Genomic DNA, 17,500 nt, shown 5'->3' with positions numbered 1-17,500 from the left:
CGATAAGACGCTATGAATCAGCAGGTTGTTAATACCGTCTCCACTAGCTGTAGGCTCTGCGGCGCCTCGACGCCACGTGCGCTCGGATCACAGTCACAGATGCGAGGCGCCTCGACTGATCCATGGTGCGCTACGCATCAGGACGGCGCTCTACTGTACGCTCTACTGTAGGTCACCTGTGGGGTGCTTTGATACGGACCAGAGCAGGGGTGTAAAGTACTTGAGGGACTTGTACTTTGTTACAATACTTAAGTACTGTTTTGGGGGATTTGTGCTTTACTCAAGTATTATTAGGTTTGTATACTTGTACTTTTACTCAATTACGTTTCAGAGGAAAAAAACGTACTCCTTACATTTAAAATGCAGACCTACAAAGTACAAAGTACAAATCTTGCAGGTCCAACAATTTGTATTCGTTTATTTGTTTCTCTGGCCTAACTAACGTTAACGTTATTAATCCTGCGGCCGCGCTTTATTCAAAAACAGCCAATCAAATCCCCATCAATGGAAAATGAACCTGCCCAAACCCATGCTGATTGGTCCTTGTGCAAGACTGGAAAGCGGGGGATCTTTGATTAAACACCTGCTATCAGAAGAATAGACGGTCAGAAAAAAAGTTTTTACTTTTACTTTTTAGTACTTTTAAGTACATTTAAAAGTAGAAACCTTTTGACTTTTACTCAAAGTGTGTTTTTAGCCAGATACTCTGACGTTTACTTGAGTACGATTTTGAGACGGTACCCATTAGGGATGTCCCGATCCCTTTTTCTTTGCTCCCGATCCGATCCCGATCATGTGATTTTGAGTATCTACCGATACTTCCCCCATCCCAATTTCTCACATTACATTCACCCTGAATGTTGACGTTATCCAGGTGAAAAGTTAACTTCATTCAAGCGAGGCATTGCAACCGGAGTAATCTAAAAACTCTGCCTCCAACCTGCTGCTTCATGAGAGCAATGGCGCCATCGTCTGTAAAAATCAGGTGACTGCAAGTTCTGCAACTAGTGGATGTCCCTCATCCTTGACATAAATCATTTGATGTATAATTAAATCAAAGGAAATGCGTTTGTTTTGGCAAAATTCTTCTGCTCTGTGTGACAATAAATAAATGAATGATGGTATGCAATTTAAAACCAAAACTAAGGCCTCAGTATGAGTTTAAGACGTGAACATGGTTATGTTTGTTGAATAAAAAATAAAAAATAAAAATAAGAAATAAAAAAATCCAGTTATTTATCTTTTTTTCCGATCCCGATCTTCTGAAAATCACGTGATCGGATCGGGACATCCCTAGTACCCATACTTTCACTCACCCTCTGGCCCGCGAGTCCTGGGACGCCCGCCTTCCCCGCTTCCCCCTGAGAGACGACACACAGCGTTATTTTGACAGCGGCCCACGTTCACATCAAATATGAAGATATGAAGATGAAGATGAAGATGAAGATATGAATATGGGAAAACACGTGAACCGAGCGGACGCCACTGTACTCACTCTCTGGCCCGCTTCCCCCGCTGGTCCTCGCTCCCCCTGCAGAGAGCACAGCCGTTTAGACCACACCACAGACACACACCACACACACACACCACAGACACACACACCACAGACACACACCACAGACACACACCACACACACACACCACAGACACACACACCACAGACACACACCGCAGACACACACCACACACACACACCACAGACACACACACCACAGACACACACCACAGACACACACCACACACACACCACACACACACACACACCACACACACACACACCACAGACACACACCACACACACACCACAGACACACACACCACATACACACACCACAGACACACACCACACACACACCACACACACACACACCACAGACACACACCACATACACACACCACACACACACACACACACACCACAGACACACACACCACAGACACACACCACAGACACACACACCACAGACACCCACCACAGACACACACCACAGACACACACCACACACACACACACACCACACACACACACCACAGACACACACCACACACACACACACCACACACACACACACACACCACAGACACACACACCACAGACACACACCACAGACACACACACCACAGACACACACCACAGACACACACCACAGACACACACCACACACACACACACCACACACACACACCACAGACACACACCACACACACACACCACACACACACACACACCACACACACACACCACAGACACACACCACATACACACCACAGACACACACCACACACACACACACCACAGACACACACCACATACACACACCACAGACACACACCACAGACACACACCACAGAGATATGGTGAGCAGCTCTGGTGTTATAGAGATATGGTGAGCAGCTCTGGTGTTATAGAGATATGGTGAGCAGCTCTGGTGTTATAGAGATATGGTGAGCAGCTCTGGTGTTATAGAGATATGGTGAGCAGCTCTGGTGTTATAGAGATATGGTGAGCAGCTCTGGTGTTATAGAGATATGGTGAGCAGCTCTGGTGTTATAGAGATATGGTGAGCAGCTCTGGTGTTATAGAGATATGGTGATCAGCTCTGGTGTTATAGAGATATGGTGAGCAGCTCTGGTGTTATAGAGATATGGTGAGCAGCTCTGGTGTTATAGAGATATGGTGAGCAGCTCTGGTGTTATAGAGATATGGTGAGCAGCTCTGGTGTTATAGTGATATGGTGAGCAGCTCTGGTGTTATAGAGATATGGTGAGCAGCTCTGGTGTTATAGTGATATGGTGAGCAGCTCTGGTGTTATAGAGATATGGTGAGCAGCTCTGGTGTTATAGAGATATGGTGAGCAGCTCTGGTGTTATAGAGATATGGTGAGCAGCTCTGGTGTTATAGTGATATGGTGAGCAGCTCTGGTGTTATAGAGATATGGTGAGCAGCTCTGGTGTTATAGAGATATGGTGAGCAGCTCTGGTGTTATAGAGATATGGTGAGCAGCTCTGGTGTTATAGAGATATGGTGAGCAGCTCTGGTGTTATAGAGATATGGTGAGCAGCTCTGGTGTTATAGAGATATGGTGAGCAGCTCTGGTGTTATAGAGATACGGTGAGCAGCTCTGGTGTTATAGAGATATGGTGAGCAGCTCTGGTGTTATAGAGATATGGTGAGCAGCTCTGGTGTTATAGAGATATGGTGAGCAGCTCTGGTGTTATAGAGATATGGTGAGCAGCTCTGGTGTTATAGAGATATGGTGAGCAGCTCTGGTGTTATAGAGATATGGTGAGCAGCTCTGGTGTTATAGAGATATGGTGAGCAGCTCTGGTGTTATAGAGATATGGTGAGCAGCTCTGGTGTTATAGAGATATGGTGAGCAGCTCTGGTGTTATAGAGGTATGGTGAGCAGCTCTGGTGTTATAGAGATATGGTGAGCAGCTCTGGTGTTATAGTGATATGGTGAGCAGCTCTGGTGTTATAGAGATATGGTGAGCAGCTCTGGTGTTATAGAGATATGGTGAGCAGCTCTGGTGTTATAGAGATATGGTGAGCAGCTCTGGTGTTATAGTGATATGGTGAGCAGCTCTGGTGTTATAGAGATATGGTGAGCAGCTCTGGTGTTATAGAGATATGGTGAGCAGCTCTGGTGTTATAGAGACATGGTGAGCAGCTCTGGTGTTATAGTGATATGGTGAGCAGCTCTGGTGTTATAGTGATATGGTGAGCAGCTCTGGTGTTATAGAGATATGGTGAGCAGCTCTGGTGTTATAGAGATATGGTGAGCAGCTCTGGTGTTATAGAGATATGGTGAGCAGCTCTGGTGTTATAGAGATATGGTGAGCAGCTCTGGTGTTATAGAGATATGGTGAGCAGCTCTGGTGTTATAGAGATATGGTGAGCAGCTCTGGTGTTATAGAGATATGGTGAGCAGCTCTGGTGTTATAGAGATATGGTGAGCAGCTCTGGTGTTATAGAGATATGGTGAGCAGCTCTGGTGTTATAGAGATATGGTGAGCAGCTCTGGTGTTATAGAGGTATGGTGAGCAGCTCTGGTGTTATAGAGATATGGTGAGCAGCTCTGGTGTTATAGTGATATGGTGAGCAGCTCTGGTGTTATAGAGATATGGTGAGCAGCTCTGGTGTTATAGAGATATGGTGAGCAGCTCTGGTGTTATAGAGATATGGTGAGCAGCTCTGGTGTTATAGTGATATGGTGAGCAGCTCTGGTGTTATAGAGATATGGTGAGCAGCTCTGGTGTTATAGAGATATGGTGAGCAGCTCTGGTGTTATAGAGACATGGTGAGCAGCTCTGGTGTTATAGTGATATGGTGAGCAGCTCTGGTGTTATAGTGATATGGTGAGCAGCTCTGGTGTTATAGAGATATGGTGAGCAGCTCTGGTGTTATAGAGATATGGTGAGCAGCTCTGGTGTTATAGTAATATGGTGAGCAGCTCTGGTGTTATAGAGATATGGTGAGCAGCTCTGGTGTTATAGAGATATGGTGAGCAGCTCTGGTGTTATAGAGATATGGTGAGCAGCTCTGGTGTTATAGAGATATGGTGAGCAGCTCTGGTGTTATAGAGATATGGTGAGCAGCTCTGGTGTTATAGTGATATGGTGAGCAGCTCTGGTGTTATAGAGATATGGTGAGCAGCTCTGGTGTTATAGAGATATGGTGAGCAGCTCTGGTGTTATAGAGACATGGTGAGCAGCTCTGGTGTTATAGTGATATGGTGAGCAGCTCTGGTGTTATAGTGATATGGTGAGCAGCTCTGGTGTTATAGAGATATGGTGAGCAGCTCTGGTGTTATAGAGATATGGTGAGCAGCTCTGGTGTTATAGAGATATGGTGAGCAGCTCTGGTGTTATAGAGATATGGTGAGCAGCTCTGGTGTTATAGAGATATGGTGAGCAGCTCTGGTGTTATAGAGATATGGTGAGCAGCTCTGGTGTTATAGAGATATGGTGAGCAGCTCTGGTGTTATAGAGATATGGTGAGCAGCTCTGGTGTTATAGAGATATGGTGAGCAGCTCTGGTGTTATAGAGATATGGTGAGCAGCTCTGGTGTTATAGAGGTATGGTGAGCAGCTCTGGTGTTATAGAGATATGGTGAGCAGCTCTGGTGTTATAGTGATATGGTGAGCAGCTCTGGTGTTATAGAGATATGGTGAGCAGCTCTGGTGTTATAGAGATATGGTGAGCAGCTCTGGTGTTATAGAGATATGGTGAGCAGCTCTGGTGTTATAGTGATATGGTGAGCAGCTCTGGTGTTATAGAGATATGGTGAGCAGCTCTGGTGTTATAGAGATATGGTGAGCAGCTCTGGTGTTATAGAGACATGGTGAGCAGCTCTGGTGTTATAGTGATATGGTGAGCAGCTCTGGTGTTATAGTGATATGGTGAGCAGCTCTGGTGTTATAGAGATATGGTGAGCAGCTCTGGTGTTATAGAGATATGGTGAGCAGCTCTGGTGTTATAGTAATATGGTGAGCAGCTCTGGTGTTATAGAGATATGGTGAGCAGCTCTGGTGTTATAGAGATATGGTGAGCAGCTCTGGTGTTATAGAGATATGGTGAGCAGCTCTGGTGTTATAGAGATATGGTGAGCAGCTCTGGTGTTATAGAGATATGGTGAGCAGCTCTGGTGTTATAGAGATATGGTGAGCAACTCTGGTGTTATAGAGACATGGTGAGCAGCTCTGGTGTTTTAGAGATATGGTGAGCAGCTCTGGTGTTATAGAGATATGGTGAGCAGCTCTGGTGTTATAGAGACATGGTGAGCAGCTCTGGTGTTATAGAGATATGGTGAGCAGCTCTGGTGTTATAGAGATATGGTGAGCAGCTCTGGTGTTATAGAGACATGGTGAGCAGCTCTGGTGTTATAGAGACATGGTGAGCAGCTCTGGTGTTATAGCGATATGGTGAGCAGCTCTGGTGTTATAGGGATATGGTGAGCAGCTCTGGTGTTATAGAGATATGGTGAGCAGCTCTGGTGTTATAGAGATATGGTGAGCAGCTCTGGTGTTATAGAGACATGGTGAGCAGCTCTGGTGTTATAGAGCAGGGGTTCCCAAACTTTTCAGGCCGGGGCCCAGAAAATAAGGCGTCAGAGAGCCGCGGCCCAATGCACATCGTCTGGCTTTTTTTTTTTTTTCTTTTTGTCATGCGACCGATTTTTTAAGCCAAATATCACTTCAATTCTATTAAGTTAGTTCAAGTTAGTTATTCATTTATATGTGCTATTTATGAGAGGGCTAACTTGTTGCAAAATAATAATGATAATAATAATAGCCTCATTAAAATACTATTGTTGCTTCGGTTGTTTTCAGCGTTTTATGTGCATAATCTGTTATTTAGTTTGAAATGTTCGTTGAAATAAGTAGATTTTTCGTTTTTGTTTATTTATTAAGTTAATATAAAACCATATAGTCACATTTTAGAATACAATAGAATAGAATTTTAGAATACAACTAGAAACACTGTCCTGGCCTGCTTCTAAGTTCAGTGGCCTGACAAAAAAATTTTAAATAAAAAAATAAAAAATTATAAAAATAAAAAATAATTTTTTTTTTTTTTTTATTTTTTTTTTATTTTTTTTATATTTTTTTTAAATCATCTCGCGGCCCATCCGTGGCTGCTCGCGGCCCACCTTTGGGTCGCGACCCCGACTTTGGGAACCACTGTATGGTGAGCAGCTCTGGTGTTATAGTGATATGGTGAGCAGCTCTGGTGTTATAGTGAGTAGATGACCATTTTAGGTGTCATCTACTGTTGTAAACAGGTCGCTCAGGGAAACAAGACCATGGTCTCATATGTTTACTTGTATAAATAGATATAAATAGGACAAATAGAACAGAACACAGTTCACTCACCCGGTCTGCCTGTGCCCCCGCCACGCCCGCCTGGCCCCGGTCACCCTATCAGGAAGCAGAGACACGGTCACATGGTTTGCCCCGACAGTGTACACACAACAACTCTCGTTAGCCTCATGCGATAATTGCATAATAAAAGTAATTTTTTTTGTCCAAATTGAGATGTCTGCCTCACTGTGATAATCTCCTCCCCCTGGCGTAGTGCCCTCAGCCAATCAGAGCGGTCGTTACGTTAAAAATAAATCCCCATCTGCCCAACTCACTGGTGTGACTTGTGTGCATTTTAACATTACACACAGACGGCGAGTGTAACAGCTGCCTTAGTGTATGACATGTACTGTATGTATGTATGTACGGGGAAAACATGCATAAGTCACGACATGTTTAGTTTAAAAGTCACCTTGTTTTGTCACGCAATGGTTGTTGTGTTTTTTGTACACCTTCCGAAAATCTTGAAAAATGACTCTTAGGCAATTATTATGGTATGAGGCTGACTCTGTGTAACACGCTGCTGCTGCGTGACGGAGGCTGACTGTAACTAACCCTAACTGTAACTGAGGGGTACAATTCCCTGACTGTATTGATAAGTATGGTATCATTAAACCACTACCGCTTTATGTACTTTAACTACTGGCCACACAGTACATGATATAGATATGATGAACACTTTCCCACCTGATGAAACCAAGTCCACACAAATGTATCCGTCGAATCTTTAATATATAGCAAAGGGTATATACAACGTTCACGTAATGACATTTATGATTTGAATGCACTTGTAAGGCAAATTAGTATTCGTAGGCAAATCAACATTGAATGTCCAATCTCTGGTTACGCAGGAAGCAAGTATACAACCTGGTTCTTTAGGGAACTATAGCGATGGTACTTAATGATTATAGCTGGATACACTAAAGGGGGTCCCGCTGGTTGTAAGTCAGTAGGGGGGGGGGGGGGTTAGGAGAGCCGCTGGCGATATCCCATCTGGCCAACGATTTCTTGGGAGAATTCAGAGTGCTGAACACGGTGCCCACAGAACCTTGGTCCACAGATGAATACAGTTGGGCCCTCTTGTAGACGGTAGCTGCCGGTCCACAACGAAGAGACGTGAGGCGACCTCACTCGGGTTAGAGCGCCGTCTCACCTGGACTCCTCTCGGGGGTAGTTCCAACACTTACCAGTGTTGGCTGTTATCCATGGCATAATCAAAGCACCCAAAGCAAGTAGATAATCCAAGCCGTGTAGGGCTCGCCGTCGTCCGGGTAAGGTAATCCAATGTGCAGGTCCACTCGTCCTTGCCCAGAACTCCTCGGATGAAAGCACCACACATGGTCTGCCCAGCCTGGTTAAGACTCTAGATAACGCGAGGAAAACGATGGGGGTACTGCTCACTTTATAACTCTAACCGAACGATGCACCATACATAATAGACTATTATTAACTTAATAGAAATACGTCCCACTCGACGGTATAGTGCCAAACTATGACAATTCAACTATTAATCCACACGATGTCTCAATGCCATTCTGAGGCCAAGTTGACCATACTGCACCACACGTGTATCGTGGGTGAGGCTTAACGTCTTGCCACTAGGTTGGAGGGTAAAGAACTAAGGGCTAAGGGAAGTTCTACTTTACTTGCGCCATATATATATGCGCTGTGAACAAATAGTACCATTCGTATTTCGGCAGACGTATTCCTACGCGGAACCGGGGCTAGTAACGACATGTTCGTCGGCACGATTGAACTTGAACCAAGGGGCTTGGCTGCTGGCGCCAAGTTCTTGTCCAATGAGAGAATGAAACTATTATGGGCTGTTAGTAGACCAAAGGGATATTCAGTGTATATGTACAAGGAATATACAAGGGATATCAAACGATATACAAATACTATTAAATATATATCCATAAATAAATATATATATTCGGTTTAATCTGATCCTTCACAACAGCCGCCCCCTAATTAGTCCCACCTAATTAGCTAAGCAGAGACAGATTGGCCGCACTGTCTACCACTCAAGGTCCGCTGTAAGGGTCAGTCAACTCACAAAGTCATGGGGTCATGGTCGTCATCGATAGTGTCTGGGAGTCTGGGCAGTTCTATTAGCCTCGCCGCGGGTCGTGTGTAAGTTCGCCCTTGGACGAGCACCTCAGCTGCTCGGACCTTGCCATCGGCACCGGTGATCACTTTGCTTACGCGGCCAGCCGGCCACATAGCTCTGGGTAGTGACTGGTCGATAATCATGACGACTGTTCCTTCTGTCAAATTGTCTCTCTCTTTTACCCACTACTGGCGGGTCTGTAGAGACGGTAGGTAGTGGAGTAGAAAGCTGTTCCAAAACTTGTCAGCTAGTACTTGACTGTACCTCCACATTCTTCGGCCGTTCGCTTCTTCAGGCCTGTACATTGTCTGGGGTAGCGCGGGGTCCAGCCGCCCCATCAAGAGTGTGTTGGGGGTGACTGGGTCGACATCTGCTATATCACTGGAGACGTAGCCGAGGGGCTTGGAGTTCAATACTCCCTCGATCTCCGTGAGGACTGTCATTAGGACTTCTTCCGCTACAGTCTGGGCCCCAAGCACGGCGTACAGGGCTGTCTTTATAGAACGTACTTCTCGTTCCCAGGTTCCACCGAAGTGGGGTGCGTTTGGGGGATTAAACTGGAAGTCAATCTGGGATGGAGCGAGGTGGGTCTTAAGTTCTGGGCCCATAGCTTGGAAGCTCTCTCTCAGCTCTCTTTCTCCGCCTTTGAAGTTTGTCCCGTGATCAGACAACAATGTAGACGGTTTTCCTTTCCGTGATGTGAATCTTCGGAAGGCCATAAGGAATGAGTCTGTGCTCATGGTTGGAAGGAGTTCGATATGTATCGCTCTGGTGGTCATGCATTTGAATACAATACCCCACCGCTTCTCGGTTCCTCTTCCTTTCTTTATATACAACGGGCCAAAACAGTCCATGCCTGTGGAGTGGAATGGCTTGTCGCCGAGTCGGAGGCGACAGGGAGGTAGGTCAGCCATCCGGGGTATGCTGGGCTGCGCGCGCCACTTTCGGCAGTCTAGACAGGTTCGCTGGAAGCGTCGCACTGCTTCTCTCCCTTGAAGTATCCAATAGCGACGTCTGATCTCCGCGAAGACTCTCTCTGCTCCTGCGTGGTGTACATCCTCGTCGTATTTCTTTATGATCAGCTCTGTGACCTTGTGTCGGCTGTTCAAGACTATCGGGTACTTAACGTCATCCGGTAGATCGGGGGCTCTCCGCAGACGACCACCCACTCTGATGAGATTATGGGCGTCACTCTCGGGTGCCAGGTGGAGCAGTCTGCTGTCTGATGGGACGGGCTTTCCTCCCTGTAGACAGTCTAGCTCATCGGGGAACAAGTCTCTCTGGGCTCGTTGTAGTAGAAGAAGTTCTGCTTCTTCGTAGTCAGCTGCTGAAATGTCGGCAGTGGGCTGAATCTCTGGGTGGTGCCACAGAAATGTCTTTAGTTGCGCACTCTGTAGGGTGAGGCAGTCATCTATGTTGGGGTCTGTGGAGGCGACTGTGCTCAGTCCACAGAACATAGGTTTCTTGTTCTCAGCCTCCTCTTTACTCGCCTCCCGTGGGGTGGGCGTAGGCCACTCTCCTTCCGGGAGCTTGAGGAACTCTGGTCCGTCACTGTAGATGTTGTGACGGGTGAGGTCATCTAGGGACATTCCCCGGGTGATGACGTCAGCTGGGTTGTGTTTGGTGTCCACATACCGCCAGCTCGCTGCTTCTGTTAACTCTTGAATCTCGGTGACTCTGACTCCCACGAAGACTTTGTATCTGCATGAATCAGACTTGATCCATGTGAGTACTGTCGTGGAATCTGACCACAAGATTGTTCTGTGCACCGGAATGGTGAGTTCACGTTGGATTAACGTGGCTAGATGCGCTCCTGCTAGGGCTGCGCAGAGCTCTAGACGCGGGATAGATTGTTGCTTTCGTGGGGCTATTCTTGAGCGAGCCAGGATGAAAGCAGTGTGTATCTCTCCTCCCTTATCTTGGGCACGCAAGTAGGCCACCGATCCATAGGCTACTTCGGAGGCGTCACTGAAGACGTGTAGATCCATCTTGCATGTCTCTGGCCTCACTGTGGGTGGGAAGTAGCTGCGGCGTATATTGACGCCTGGGAGTGAGCGGAGCTCCGTCTCCCACTCTCTCCATGTGGAGGCAAGGGGTGCGGGTATTGGGTCGTCCCAGCCCTGGTCCTTGTCCCATAGTGCTCGTACAATCATCTTTGCCCTGGTGGTGTAAGGTAGAATACATCCCAACGGGTCATATTGTCTGGCGAGTGTTCTGTACACACTCCGTCTGGTGGTCGGTATCGCCGTCGACCTTCCCTGCTCCGTGGTCAGGGGTTTGTGTCTATAGTGGAGCGAGTCTGTTTTGAAGCGCCAGACTAGTCCTAGTGTCATTTCTTGGGCTTCTCCTGGGATTGTCGCCATCCAGGTCTCGCTGCTGGCAGCCTTGTCCGCGGGGAAGAGGCTGCGCAATACGTGCGGGTCGCTGCTGGCCCACTGCCTGAGATCAAAGCCGCCTTTGATCAGGGAGGCGCGTAGCTTGAGTAGGAGAGCCTCGGCTTCTTCTTGGGTCGAAACGCTTTGTAAACAGTTGTCCACGTAGAAACTGTTCTTCACACTGTGTCGGACCTCTTCATCTGCTGCTGGGTCCTCTGCGACGTGTTTCTGCAGTGCAAATGTAGCACAGCACGGGCTGCATGTGGTTCCGAAGGGGAGGACTTCCCATTGGTAGATGGCTGGGTGCTCATCTCCGATCCTCTCTCTCCATAGGAACCGCAGTAGGGGCTTATCCTCCTCCACTAGTCTCACCTGCAGGAACATCCCTTTGATATCCCCGCTGATAGCCACCTTGTCCTGGCGGAAGCGTAGTAGCACGCCTAGTAGAGAGGGGCCGAGTGTGGGGCCGGGCAAGAGCTCTTTATTCAGATTCTGGGATCCGATCTGGTAGCTGCAGTTAAACACAATGCGATCCTTGCCGTTGTGGTGGACCTTGTGGTGCGGCACGTACCATGATTCGGTCGTCTGATCGGCCTCTTTAATGTCAATCTTTGTCACGTGTCCCGCTGTGATTAGCTTCTCAATCTCAGCGCGGTACACACTCTCTTGAGCGGGGTCTTTGGCTAGGCGCCGCTCTGTGTTCAATAGATACCGCTCCGTAGCTTCTTTCGTGGCGTGAAAGGTGGGCATTCCCTCTCGCCTCAGGAGTGGAGTTGCGTATCTCATCACTCCGCCGACTGTGACTCTCTTTGTCCCTTGCTCGAGGAGGTTTATGGCGTAAATGTCTTCTTTAGAACGAATGTCTTTCTTTTCGTTCTTAAAGGGCATTGTCTCTAGTGTCCATAGCCTCTCGACATGCTGCAGGAGAGTGGTGTCTTCTTCTGTCACTCTGGAGTGGAGGCAGCTAGTGGCTGCTGTTCGGTTGAGAGATTTAGCGAGGGGGCCTTGTAGTGTCCATCCTAGGCGGGTCTCGACTGCTGCAGGACAGCCTCTGGGTCCTGTATGGACCCGGTCTATCGGGACTATGAGGTCTGCATGGTCGGAGCCTATCAGCAGGGTCGGGGTGGCGCCGTCTATGAGCGGGATAGGTAGTTTGACGCAGGTGCACATATTTATCCATCAGCTTGGCGATGGGGTAGGTGTACTGTGATAGTCCTATTTCTTGGCTGGTGAAAGCATTTGTAATCCTATACCGTCGCTCTGGCTGCCCGCTTGCTGCGATAGTGAAGGAGACATTCTCGCCTTTTATCGTCTTTAAATCTCTTCTTATTGTCCGAATCGTCATTTGGTTCTCGCTCCCCCGCAGTCCCAGCTGGGCCGCAGCGGACGCGAGCAGAAGGGTCTTCTCTGACCCGTCATCAAGGACGGCGTAAGTGTCCATGACTTTATCTTGGTAGCTCAATGTTACACGGACTACCTTTAAGAGCACTTGGGCGCCGCTGCTGCTGGCGGGGTCAATGTACATGACACTTGCCTTGGTGCTGCTCGATGGTGCAGGGGCAGGCTTTCTTCTGTTACTGTCGTGTAGGACATCTAGGTGGGCTCCGTCACACCGACTGCACCTCTTCTTTAGGCGGCACTCGGCTGCCATGTGACTGCGCGCACATCGGTAACAGCGCCTGTTGGACTTTATCCATTGACTCACTTCTTCTGCATTCATCTTTGTGAACAGGTCACATTGTGACAGCCAGTGTTCCTTCTCGCAGTACGGGCACACCATCTTCCACTTCTCTTTTCTCGAGGGGGTACTGTGGTTCTTACTGCTCGGTACTGATTCTGATTGGTGCATGACAGTCACCGATCTTCTTCCATCGTTTATTCTCCTGGGTCCCTCTCTGGAGCTTGGTGTGCTCCGCACGAACGTATCCAGTCGTAAGCTGCTGACTTCTCTCGCCAGGAAGTCGGCTAGATCGAGGAGGGATGGTTCGGGACCGTTAGGATCACGGTGGTCTCTCTGCCGCCTAAAGCGCTCTTGTCTGGCGGGTGGCAGCTTCTCTAAAATCCTCTCAACGTTAGAGTTGGCGTATAGCTCGTGCATACCCTTTTCTCGTTGCGCTCCCAGCATCCCTACCAGGGACTGCACTTTTATAGACAGGTCGTCTAATGAGCGATTGTCTGTTGCTGGGGGTAGGCGATCAATATGCCTTATCTCCTGTATTACGTAATCCCATATACGTCCATATCTCTGGTCCAGCGCTGCTAGAGCTGCGGTGTATGGGGTCGTAGAGGTGGCATAGGCTAGCGCTATATTGTGCGCTCGGGGTACTTTCAGGTGCTTCAGTAATATTGCATACTTGTGACGTTCATCAACGACATCCACCATCATTGTCTCTAAGCACATTCAGAGCTCCGTGTACTGTGCCCGATTCTCATGGGTGAAGTCTGGGATGGTCGGTGTGGCAATGTATGACGCCGTGGATGGCTGATACATCGGCGAGCGTTGGGGGAGAGGCCTCCTAGGCGAGTCTCCTCTTGCGCCTCTCTGTGGGCTGGTACCGGCAGGGTACCATGGCCCGCTGGTCCAGGTGCTATTCCTCGGGGCTGGTCGTGCGTCGTGCTCACCCGTGAATAGAGTCGGGGGTCTGTAGCGCAGCGCCGCGGGGGTATAGCCTGGGCTGTACTGGACCTCCTGGTCCGGTGGAGTACTGTGCTGTTGTCGGGCTTGGTTCTCCTCCTCTCCCTCTTCTTCTTCTATCAGGTCCTCTAGATCCTGTAGTCGTTTATTTAGCTTCTCCGCAGTGTATGCTGCTCCTTCCTTGTAGCTGGGTCTCGCTTGGACCGGTCGGGGAAGGGGGTCTGCGGGGGGTATAGGCTTGGTCTGTTGGTCAAGTTCAGGGTCGCTTGCTCGGTTAGGAGACGCTGCCCTTGACTGTTGTCTCTACGAGTTCCTTGAACCCCTGGCGGAGGGAGAGGGTGTTGCCTTGAGGATCAGCTGCTCCATTAGTTGCGCTTGTAGCTTGTCGCGCTCGGCTTGTAGTCTGTCGCGCTCGGTTTCGCGCTGGATGAGAGCGAGGTCGCGCTCTGCTTCTCTTTGGGCACCGGCAGCGGCACGCTGGGTGTCTGCTCGGTCTCTTGCCATATTCTCTTCCGTCTGAAGGCGTCTCATCTCCAGGCGTATGCGCTCTTCTTCGCTCCGTTGCTGTGTCTGGAGTCGATCGCGTTCACCCTGAAGTCGATCGCGTTCACCCTGGAGTCGATCGCGTTCGGTAGAGGCTGTCAGGCTGACGAGGAATGCCTGTGATAGCATCCTCTCCGCTTCGCTGGGGGAAGACGGTTGTAGAGGTGAGCCGCTCCTGGCGGTACTCGTTGGGGAGTCCTGGAGCTCTATTTCCTCGGCGCTCTCCTCCTCTTCTTCCGTGCAGAGTTCTCTCTCTGTAGGGTTGTCTTCCTCCCGGGGCTGGTCTGGGACTACTTCTTCGGTATTGGCGGGGGGTAAAGGCATGTCAGCTCCCTCCTGGTCCCCACCGTGAGCTTGGTCAGTTACATTAGAACCCACTAGGGCCTCTGTGGTCGGGGTAACCTGGTCGTTAAGGTCAGACATAATTTTACTTTCTACTTTTACCGCGTTTACCGTTTGTAGAAGGCTAGGTAGTTGACTGACAGCGTAATCCTCTAAGTACGGAGGTGGCTGTCGTCTGCGCCGCGGGCGTTCTACGTTAGGAGGACCGTTTCGTGGAGTGTTCATCATAGGCCATTTCAATATTAATAACACTATATTAATATTACACTAGTTACCATCCGGCTCGAAGGACCAATTGTAACTGAGGGGTACAATTCCCTGACTGTATTGATAAGTATGGTATCATTAAACCACTACCGCTTTATGTACTTTAACTACTGGCCACACAGTACATGATATAGATATGATGAACACTTTCCCACCCTGATGAAACCAAGTCCACACAAATGTATCCGTCGAATCTTTAATATATAGCAAAGGGTATATACAACGTTCACGTAATGACATTTATGATTTGAATGCACTTGTAAGGCAAATGAGTATTCGTAGGCAAATCAACATTGAATGTCCAATCTCTGGTTACGCAGGAAGCAAGTATAGTACCTGGTTCTTTAGGGAAACTATAGCGATGGTACTTAATGATTATAGCTGGATACACTAAAGGGGGTCCCGCTGGTTGTAAGTCAGTAGGGGGGGGGGGGGGGGGGTTAGGAGAGCCGCTGGCGATATCCCATCTGGCCAACGATTTCTTGGGAGAATTCAGAGTGCTGAACACGGTGCCCACAGAACCTTGGTCCACAGATGAATACAGTTGGGCCTCTTGTAGACGGTAGCTGCCGGTCCACAACGAAGAGACGTGAGGCGACCTCACTCGGGTTAGAGCGCCGTCTCACCTGGACTCCTCTCGGGGGTAGTTCCAACACTTACCAGTGTTGGCTGTTATCCATGGCATAATCAAAGCACCCAAAGCAAGTAGATAATCCAAGCCGTGTAGGGCTCGCCGTTCGTCCGGGTAAGGTAATCCAATGTGCAGGTCCACTCGTCCTTGCCCAGAACTCCTCGGATGAAAGCACCACACGTGGTCTGCCCAGCCTGGTTAAGACTCTAGATAACGCGAGGGAAAACGATGGGGGTACTGCTCACTTTATAACTCTAACCGAACGATGCACCATACATAATAGACTATTATTAACTTAATAGAAATACGTCCCACTCGACGGTATAGTGCCAAACTATGACAATTCAACTATTAATCCACACGATGTCTCAATGCCATTCTGAGGCCAAGTTGACCATACTGCACCACACGTGTATCGTGGGTGAGGCTTAACGTCTTGCCACTAGGTTGGAGGGTAAAGAACTAAGGGCTAAGGGAAGTTCTACTTTACTTGCGCCATATATATATGGGCTGTGAACAAATAGTACCATTCGTATTTCGGCAGACGTATTCCTACGCGGAACCGGGGCTAGTAACGACATGTTCGTCGGCACGATTGAACTTGAACCAAGGGGCTTGGCTGCTGGCGCCAAGTTCTTGTCCAATGAGAGAATGAAACTATTATGGGCTGTTAGTAGACCAAAGGGATATTCAGTGTATATGTACAAGGAATATACAAGGGATATCAAACGATTATACAAATACTATTAAATATATATCCATAAATAAATATATATATTCGGTTTAATCTGATCCTTCACAACACTAACCATGTCCTCCTTTTTTTGTGTTAAAAAAAACACAAAAAAACGAATGAAAAAAAAAAACGCAAAAAACGAACAAACTAAAACAAAAACGCAAAAAAAAAACGAACTAACGAACGCAAAAAAAATTACAAAAAAAAAAAAAAAAAAACGAACTAACTAAAACAAAAACAAACAAAAAAATAACACAAAAAAGAACGCAAAAAAAGAACACCAAAAAAACGAACGAGCTAAACGAAGCAAAAAAACGAACAAACTAAAACAAAAACGCAAGAAAACGAATGAACTAAACGAACGCAAAAAAAATGTAAGAACTAAAATGAAAAAAAAAAAAAAAAAAAAAGAACGAACTAAAACAAAAACGAACAAAAAAAGAACACAAAAAATAACGCAACAAAAGAACACAAAAAAACGAACGGAAAAAAATGAACGCAAAAAATGAACTAACTAAAACGAAAAGCAAAAAAACTAACGCAAAAAAACGAACGAACTAAAACAAAAACGCAAAAAAAACGAACGAACTAAAACGAAAACGCAAAAAAAAAATGCAAAAAAGAACGAACTAAAACGAAAACGCTAAAAAACAAAAAAAAAAAAAACAAAGGCAAAAAAATTTACGAACTAAAACGCAAAAATAAAATAAAAAAAACTCAAAAAACGAACGAAAAAAAAACGAATGCACAAAAATGTACGAACTCTGTGTAACACGGTGCGTGACGTTACCTTAGTACCGATCTGTCCTGGAGGACCCCGCGGACCCTGAAACACACAAGACAGGAAGTCTACAAGTTACAAATCAAATCAAATCAAATCAAGGCGGCTGGTCAGGTGGCGTAGCGGAGATTGCGCTCGTCACCAATGCAATAGACTCCGGTATCGAGCCCCCGGTCTCAGCATTGCCTTCGACTTGGGCCGGCCGTCGTACTGGCT

The 17,500-nt window shown here is 47.6% G+C and overlaps 1 protein-coding gene across 1 annotated transcript in view; it reads right to left on the bottom strand.

The window, feature by feature from the left end:
• The window catches only part of LOC311229383 (uncharacterized protein), a gene marked incomplete at both ends in the record, with an annotated part of 211,269 nt that overhangs the window by 153,661 nt on the left and 40,108 nt on the right, over nt 1-17,500 (bottom strand). Inside the window, 3 exons of the mRNA XM_084315471.1 lie at nt 1,317-1,361; nt 1,496-1,531; nt 6,877-6,921. Coding sequence (XP_084171597.1) covers nt 1,317-1,361; nt 1,496-1,531; nt 6,877-6,921 — 126 coding nt within the window. The remainder of the gene's footprint in view (nt 1-1,316; nt 1,362-1,495; nt 1,532-6,876; nt 6,922-17,500) is intronic.

The sequence above is a fragment of the Notolepis coatsorum genome (genome assembly GCF_963971535.1).
Source record: "Notolepis coatsorum genome assembly, chromosome: 6".
In the NCBI taxonomy this organism is placed as follows: domain Eukaryota; kingdom Metazoa; phylum Chordata; class Actinopteri; order Aulopiformes; family Paralepididae; genus Notolepis; species Notolepis coatsorum.
The sequence above is the reverse complement of the archived record's forward strand: the minus strand, read 5'-3'. Positions and strand labels throughout refer to the sequence as shown.